At 42.4% G+C, this 9,027-nt stretch overlaps 1 protein-coding gene across 1 annotated transcript; it reads right to left on the bottom strand.

Moving 5' to 3' along the window:
- Positions 1-131: 131 nt before the first annotated feature.
- LOC115163519 (cilia- and flagella-associated protein 45) lies at positions 132-5,765 on the bottom strand. The gene is made up of 12 exons (XM_029715500.1): positions 5,622-5,765; positions 3,826-3,939; positions 3,521-3,663; positions 3,177-3,321; positions 2,831-3,001; positions 2,456-2,634; positions 2,206-2,335; positions 1,830-1,976; positions 1,472-1,582; positions 1,159-1,352; positions 631-855; positions 132-394 (listed from the first exon to the last, which is right to left on the bottom strand). Exons 1-12 carry the CDS (start codon positions 5,622-5,624, stop codon positions 319-321), a joined length of 1,638 nt encoding a protein of 545 aa, XP_029571360.1. The 5' UTR covers positions 5,625-5,765; the 3' UTR covers positions 132-318.
- Between the last annotated feature and the right edge of the window lie 3,262 nt (positions 5,766-9,027).

Below are 9,027 nucleotides of genomic sequence, written 5' to 3'. Positions count from 1 at the left end.
TTTTCACATAAACACTTTTTAAGTCTATATAAGCAATCAATTAGTATTTTTCCTTCAATCAGTTGAATAGTTAATGTGCACTGCTTAATCAAGGTCATGCCTACAGTAAAATAAAAAATGTTCATAGTATGTAATGTATACGGTCATGTTTATTCAGAAATTACATGATAAATCATATAAATGTGCTACATTAGATTTCTATCCTGTACCAATTCATTTTCTTCATTCTACCCTATCAAAAAGTGATGGTGGTGCCAATTTATCTCCATTATTGAAGTCTTTCATTTGTATCAGGGTTTTATGTTGTAGTCAGTCATGCTAGTGAGCCAGAGCAGGAAGAGCATGGACCCTTCTCTCCACTTCATTGCAATACTTCTCTGGAAGTCCAGCAGCCCTACAAGTAAAATTAACAAACATTAATTACAAAACTAAACCTGACTATCCTCTCAGTTCCTCTCAATTCTATGTACCACCTTGTTCCTGTATATAGTTAGTCCCCTCCCAGCCCCTGTACATAGTTAGTCCCCTCCCAGCCCCTGTACATAGTTAGTCCCCACCCAGTCCCTGTACATAGTTAGTCCCCACCCAGTCCCTGTACATAGTTAGTCCCCACCCAGTCCCTGTACTTACTTGAGCTCCCTGAGCTTCTTCTCCTTGATCTCGTCGAGGCGGATGTGGCGATGCCGGGCCTCCTCGTCCAGCCGGTCTCCCTCTTTGTAGACCTCCCTGCGCAGAGCGATGGCCTGCATCTCTCGCTCCCTCACCTGCTGGCGCACCCCGTCCGCTTGGCGCAACATCTTGATCCTGTGTTTCTCCTCCTTGTCCTTCTCCTTACAGATGGAAGCCTGCTGGGCTCTGGGGTGAGGGAAAAAAACTGTCAGTAAAACTCTACTGCTAATACAGAGGCCTTTGCTAACATTTTAAAACCTGGTTGTCCAAGACATAGCATAGTGTTATGCTTTGATTTCTGAAACCGCCTAACTGTAATACAAGTACAGTGATCGAGTTAGTACAGTAATAACTACCCACTGGGCACAGACGTCAATTCAATGTCTATTCCACGTTGGTTCAGCGTAATATCATTGAAATTACGTGGAAACAACGTTGATTCAACCAGTGTGTGCTCAGTGGGTACATTTACGTTGTGTCATGGTGTACCTCAACGCCCTCTCAAACTCAGCCCTCTCTCGCCCAGCCTCGATGGACAGGAGATGCTCCTTGTGTGTGACCTGCTCCAAGCGAGCTGCCTTCAACCTCTCCTCAACATCCACCTTCTTCTTCAGCTGCTCCTTCTCTTTTCTCCTCCAATCCCTCTCTGCTCCCTCCTGGTTCCTCCTGGCTCGAAGCTCATCCTGACAAAGTCATACACAAAACCACTGTAACCATTCCTCCATACCTTTTATAATCAATTACGACAACAACAGGTCAGTGTGAGCCACTGTGAAACAAATGGAACTTTGGTGCTGCTCACCTGCTCTGCCTTGTGGTCTTTGTCTCTCTCCTGTAGGGCTCGCAGTCTGGCCACCTTCTCCTTTCCTCTCTTGATGTGTCTCTGTTCAGCCTCGTACTCAGCCTCCCGCTCCTGTAGGGGTCACACAAAAGTCTATTTGGCTGCTTTAGCACAAACAGTCCAATTCTGATCTTTTAATCAATTATTGGCAAAAGAGCTGATCTGATTGGTCAAAAGACCAATTTGTGGAAAAAGATCAGACTTAGGCTGCCTGTGTAAACGCAGCCTTAGACAACTATTTTTCCCTTCTGCTTTCTGACCCAAAAACAAGAAGGCCAAAGATATATAATGAAGAAGTTCATAATGGAGTACCGCTTACCATTTTCTTGTAGGTGTACTCCATAGCCCGGAGGTCGGCCAGTCTCTCCTCTTCTTTGTTGCGCTCCTTGGCCAGCAGCCTGTCCTCGTTGATACGGAGGATCTCCTGTTGCAGACGCTGCTGCTCCTCCTTCTTCCTCTCCAGAGCCTGGGAGACACACACACCACACCATTCTGTTGTTTATTATTCATTATGCCTACAGTAACTGCATTACGATTCATTCATTAATGATATTCATGAGTTGCAAGAGCACAAACAGATCTTGGACCATGCTAATTCATGAGGAATTCCTATCTGAAATTCAAAGTGGAAATACATAAGCCTGGCTATAAGAATGTTGTACTGTACAAAGAGACTTGTCTCTAGCTAATAATACTTCCAGCTCCTCCATCTGCATCCTCTCCAGGTTCTCCAGCATCTGCTGGCCTTCGTGCTCCTTCATCTCATTCTGCAGCATCCTGTCCTCCAGACGCTCCTCAATCTGATTTATAATCAGATGACTTCCCCTATAGACACACGCAGGGAAGACAGCTGAGGTGTTACAGTATGGAAAAGAGATGTAGTGTATTTGACTTTAAATGGGCCATTGTGTGGGTGTATGTGTGTGTGAGCATGTGTGCCCTCACTGGATCCTCTGGTGTTTGCGCAGCTCGTCGATCTGCTCCAGGGCCTCCAGGGCTCTCATACGGTCCACCTCCATCATGGCATCCAGTCGCCTCTCCTCGTCCTGCAGCTCAGCCAGGATCTGCTGCCTCTCTAGGATCTGCGCATCCCTCACCGCGTGGCACTGGGCACCCAGGATCAACTGTCCACAACAATAAAATACCATACACAACACACACAAGGACACAAAGATGGAAGAGTCTGGACAGGGCATGGGTAGAATAACTGGGTAAATGTGTGATATTGCAGTGATGTTGGGACTGAAGCTGAGATAAAACGAATAACAAAGAGTATCAAAGTAAAGAGAAAGGGTGAGCAATGAGATTCTCTTGCTGTACCTCATTGAGTTTCTTGACCTCGTCCTCCTGCTCCATCCTCATGGCATTGGCCCTCTCCAGCAGGTACTGAGCTCTTTCCTTGGCCTCAGCCTCCAGCTCACTTAGGTCCTGGTTCTTCTGACGAGACAGGTCAGCCTGGCGGATATGGGCCTTCCTATCCTCAGCAGCATCCTGGTCAGGAAAAACAGCAACATTGGAACAGTGCAGAAGTTAGTTTGGTTTATTACTGTTACATCTCCACAAGGGTGTAGTGCTGTAGCTGGACCCTGTACTGCCAGTTAGTCACCCAGCTTTCATGAGGGAAAGGTTGCTTACAAATTCATCAGGTACATTTGTCCTTTCTCACCATAGCTGCTTCTCTCTCTCTCCTCTGGGCTTCCAGCGTGGCCTCCAGCTCCACCTTGGTTGAAACCCGAGAAGCTGTTGTGATCCACTCGATCTCAGTTGGGTGGAGGATGACAGACAGCCCAGACGGATCCTTACTTGGGATCCTGGCAAAATGACAGCATTGTTTTTATTTTGTAATTCACCACCACTTGTAAAATGTGATTGTGGGATATGTTTATTGGTGCAATGTAGGTTTATGGAACTGGATGGTATTCTCTTTTATAATAAGTAAACCGTGATAAACACTGCCAAGTGTAGTACTGGTATGTTCACAAAGAAATGGAGGTATTGACTGATACTTGCTTCAGGTCTCGGATGAGGTCCCTTGTGATGATGCGAACTGTCTCTGGTTTCTGTGTTTTCTGACTTGGAGAAGACATGGACTGGCCCCTGGGTCCAGACCGGCCACCCCTCTCAGTGTCCTTGACATCACAGGCTGACAGCGACTTCAGTGAGAAAATCCAACATACATTTCCACCAATTCTCTATCTCTCTCTCTCAAAAACACACATACACACACATACCTTGCACAGTTCAATTGTCACAGGTTACTGATATGTGTTTTATAAAATGCGGATCAAAGAGATGGCTGACATATGCCGGCCCACCTGTTTTGTGGTTCCAAAGAGGCTCTCATCCACATGAGAGGTGATGGCACGGGTGTGATAGCGACGTGAATGGGAGCCACCAGAGAGCCTTGATGAAGACTCTGCACTCTGTGGCTGTGAGAAAGTCAACAGTGTTAGTACTGGTACAGTTATACAGTAATTGAAAGTGTACAGAAGAGCAAATAATTGCTAGCTACATGTAGCTGCATATGACTGTCATGTACACTACCGGTCAAAAGTTTTAGAACACCTAGTCATTCAAAGGTTTTCCTTTATTTTTACTATTTTCTACATTGTAGAATAATAGTGAAGACATCAAAACTATGAAATAACACACCAAAAATGTGTTAAACAAATCAAAATATATTTTATATTTCAGATTCTTCAAATAGCCACCCTTTGCCTTGATGACAGCTTTGCACACTCTTGGCATTCTCTCAACCAGCTTCACCTGGAATGCTTTTCCAACAGTCTTGAAGGTGTTCCCACATATGCTGAGCACATGTTGGCTGCTTTTCCTTCACTTTGCGGTCAGACTCATCCCAAACCATTTCAATTGGTTTGAGGTTGGGGGATTGTGGAGGCCAGGTCATCTGATGCAGTACTCCATCACTCTACTTCTTGGTCAAATAGCCCTTACACAGCCTGGAGGTGTGTTGGGTCATTGTCCTGTTGAAAAACAAATGATATTCCCACTAAGCCCAAACCAGATGGGATGGCGTATCACTGCAGAATGCTGTGGTAGCCATGCTGGTTAAGTGTGTCTTGAATTCTAAATAAATCACTGATAGTGTCACCAACAAAGCACAACCACACCATAACTCCTCCTCCATGCTTTACGGTGGAAAATACACATGCAGAGATCATCCGTTCACCCACACCGCGTCTCACAAAGACACGGCGGTTGGAAGCAAAAATCTCAAATTTGGACTCCAGACCAATGGACAGATTTCCACCTGTCTAATGTCCATTCTTCATGTTTCTTGGCCCAAGCAAGTATTGGTGTCCTTTAGTAGTGGTTTCTTTGCAGCAATTCGACCATGAAGGCCTGATTCACGCAGTCTCCTCTGAACAGTTGATGTTGAGATGTGTCTGTCACTTGAACATTTATTTGGGCTGCATTTTCTAATGAACTTATCCTCTGCAGCAGAGATAACTCTGGGTCTTCCATTCCTGTGACAGTCCTCATGAGAGCCAGTTTCATCATAGAGCTTGATGGTTTTTGCGACTGCACTTGAAGAAACTTTCAAAGTTCTTGAAATTTTCCGTATTGACTGACCTTCATGTCTTAAAGTAATGATAGACTTTGCTTATTTGAGCTGATCTTGCCATAATATGGACTTGGTCTTTTACCAAATAGGGCTATCTTCTGTATACCACCCCCACCTTGTCACGACACAACTGGTTGGCTATAACGCATTAAGAAGGAAAGAAATTCCTCAAATGTACTTTTAACAAAGCACACCTGTTAATTGAAATGCATTCCAGGTGACTACCTCATGAAGCTGGTTGAGAGAATGCCAAGAGTGTGCAAAGCTGTCATCAAGGCAAAGGGTGGCTATTTGAAGAATCTCACATATAAAATATATTTTGATTTGTTTAACACTTTTTTAGGGTTACTACATGATTCCACGTGTTATTTCATAGTTTTGATGTCTTCACTATTATTCTACAATGTAGAAAATAGTAAAAATAAAGAAAAACCCTTGAATGAGTAGGTGTTCTAAAACTTTTGACCGGTAGTGTATGTAATTGTTAGGTCATGCAAGATTGTGGGCCTCTCTGATTCCACTTACCATGATGATCTTCAAAAATCGTCCACTCTCATCAACTGAAAGAAATAACAACTATAATAACACAACGAATATCCAATGTTGTGAAGCACCTAGTTAGCTATTTTCGGGCTTTGTTATGGGAGAAGTGCTTGGCATGTCCCTAAAAATGAGATGTTTTGTTGTTGTGTATCCATGGAAACCCCCATCTTCAACAGGGGAAGAGTCTACGTGGCCTCTGTACCTGCCTTTTTGACACAAGCCATATTAATCATCTCTTGTCTTGGATACTTTGTATCAAGGTGAATCAGATGTGAAATAATATTTGGCTTCAGTACATGCATGCATGCAGCATGTGCGATATTATATACAGTATGTGCAATGCATGTTGCTGTATGGTGGAGGTGGTGCATCACACTTTGTGCTCACTAAGTGGCGCTAAAGTACCTCATCTCTGCAAATTAGATTAGCCAACAACTATGTAACACAACGTCCTTATGATAAAACATAGTTCATTGCATTTTCGATAGTGGCGTGGTGGCGTGGTCATTGACTCGAATATCTGGTTTGGTGTACAGAGATTGAAAGAAATAGCCCACTGGGCACAGACGTCAGTCAATTCAACGTATATTCCACATTGGTTCAACGTAATTTCATTGAAATAACGTGAAAACTACGTTGATCCAACCAATGTGTGCCCAGTTTATGTTAACAAGAAACGTGGACTCACGATAGAGGTAAAGAGCAGAAAACAAATTGCATGCAATTCAGGGAAAATGATAATGTACTGTACAGTGCAGAAAGTATTCACACGCCTTGGCTTTTTCCGCATTTTGTTGTGTTACAGCCTGAATTTAAAATAGATTAAATTTGGATTTTGTGTCACTTGTTTTAACTTGTTATGGATAGGGGGCAGTATTTTCACGGCCGGATAAAAAACGTACCCGATTTAATCTGGTTATTACTCCTGCCCAGAAACTAGAATATGCATATAATTAGTAGCTTTGGATAGAAAACACTCCAAAGTTTCTAAAACTGTTTGAATGGTGTCTGTGAGTATAACAGAACTCAAATGGCAGGCCAAAACCTGAGAGGATTCTGTACAGGAAGTACCCTGTCTGACCATTTCTTGGCCTTCTTTGTCATCTCTATCCAAAACAAAGGATCTCTGCTGTAACGTGACATTTTCTACGGCTCCCATAGGCTCTCAGAAGGCGCCAGAACGTTGAATGATGACTTTGCAGCCCATGGCTGAAAAACAGTAGCGCATTTGGTAAGTGGTCGATCTGAGAACAATGAGACGGGTGCGCGCGTGCACGTGAAGAGTCCATTTTAGATTATCAGTCTTTGAACGAAAACAACGACTCCCGGTCGGAATATTATCGCTATTTTATGAGAAAAATCGCATAAAAATTTATTTTAAACAGCGTTTGACATGCTTCGAAGTACGGTAATGGAATATTTTGAAATGTTTTGTCACGATACGCGTCCGCGCGTCACCCTTCGTTACCCTTCGGATAGTGTCTTGAACGCACAAACAAAACACCGCTATTTGGATATACCTATGGATTATTTGGAACCAAACCAACATTTGTTATTGAAGTAGAAGACCTGGGAGTGCATTCTGACGAAGAACAGCAAAGGTAATCCAATTTTTGTTATAGTAAATCTGAGTTTGGTGAGTACCAACCTTGGTGGGTGTCAAAATAGCTAGCCCGTGATGGCGAGCTATCTATTCAGAATATTGCAAAATGTGCTTTCACCGAAAAGCTATTTTAAAATCGGACACCGCGATTGCATAAAGGAGTTCTGTATCTATAATTCTTAAAATAATTGTTATGTTTTTTGTGAACGTTTATCATGAGTAATTTAGTAAATTCACCGGAAGTGTTCGGTGGGAATGCTAGTTCTGAACGTCACATGCTAATATAAAAAGCTGGTTTTTGATATAAATATGAACTTGATTGAACAAAACATACATGTATTGGATAACATAATGTCCTAGGAGTGTCATCTGATGAAGATCATCAAAGGTTAGTGGTGCATTTAGCTGTGGTTTTGTTTTTTGTGACATTATATGCTAGCTTGAAAAATGGGTGTCTGATTATTTCTGGCTGGGTACTCTCCTGACATAATCTAATGTTTTGCTTTCGTTGTAAAGCCTTTTTGAAATCGGACAGTGTGGTTAGATAAAGGAGAGTCTTGTCTTTAAAATGCTGTAAAATAGTCATATGTTTGAAAAATGGAAGTTTTCGGATTTTCGAGGAGTTTGTATTTCGCGCCACGCCCATCATTGGATATTGGAGCAGGTGTTCCGCTAGCGGAACGTCTACTCTAGATGTAAGAGGTTAAGACATTTTTACATTTTTTTTTTTTTATGAATAGCTGAAATGTCTTGATTGAATAAGTATTCAACCCCTTTGTTTTTGAAAGCCTAAATAAATTCAGGTCAGGGGTAAAACAATGTGCTTAACACGTCACATAATAAGTTGCATGGACTCACTCTGTGTGCAATAATAACATAATCATATCTGTACCCCACGCATGCAATTACGTGTAAGGTCCCTCAGTCGAGCAGTGAATTTCAAATACAGATTAAACCACAAAGACCAGGGAGGTTTTCCCAAAAAAATTATGAAAAAAAACAGACACTGAATATCCCTTTGAGCATGACCCAAAAATGACCCAAAACACACCTCCAGGCTGTGTAAGGGTTATTTGACCATGGAGAGTGATGGAGTGCTGCATCAGATGACCTGGCCTCCACGATCACCTGACCTCAACCCAACTGAGATGGTTTTTGATGAGTTGGACCGCAGAGTGAAGGAAAAGCAGCCAACAAGTGCTCAGCATATGTGGGAACTCCTTCAAGACTGTTGGAAAAGCATTCCAGGTGAAGCTGGTTAAGAGAATGTCAAGAGTGTGCAAAGCTGTCATCAAGGCAAAGGGTGGCTAACATGATTTCATATGTGTTATTTCATAGTTTTTATGTCTTCACTGTTATTCTACAATGTAGAAAATAATACAAATAAGGAAAATGAGTAGGTGTGTCCAAACTTTTGACTGGTACTGTATATATAAATCAAATCCAAGTGTCTTTGTCACGTGTCTTTTGTCACCTTACAGTGAAATGCTTACTTACAGGCTCTAACCAACAGTGCAAAAAATAGGTATTAGGTGAACAATAGGTAAGTAAAGAAATAAAAACAACAGTAAAAAAGACAGTGAAAAATAACAGTAGCGAGTTTATATACAGTAGCGAGGCTATAACAGTAGTGAGGCTATATACAGGCACCGGTTAGTTGGGTTGATTGAGGTAATATGTACATGTAGATATGGTTAAAGTGACTACGCATATATGATAAACAGAGAGCAGCAGCAGCGTAAAAGAGGGGTTGGGTGGGCACACAATGCAAATAGTCCGGGTAGC

This window comes from Salmo trutta, chromosome 26, assembly GCF_901001165.1.
Source record: "Salmo trutta chromosome 26, fSalTru1.1, whole genome shotgun sequence".
NCBI classification, from domain to species: domain Eukaryota; kingdom Metazoa; phylum Chordata; class Actinopteri; order Salmoniformes; family Salmonidae; genus Salmo; species Salmo trutta.
Note: the sequence above shows the minus strand (reverse complement) of the source record. Positions and strands in the feature narration are given on the sequence as shown.

Coding starts and splice junctions, on each gene's coding strand:
- LOC115163519 (XM_029715500.1), bottom strand. Junction 3,664..3,825: donor TCTTTGGAACCACAAAACAG/GTGGGCCGGCAT, acceptor TTCTCACTGAAG/TCGCTGTCAGCCTGTGATGT. Junction 3,002..3,176: donor GAGAGAGAGAAGCAGCTATG/GTGAGAAAGGAC, acceptor TTTCCTGACCAG/GATGCTGCTGAGGATAGGAA.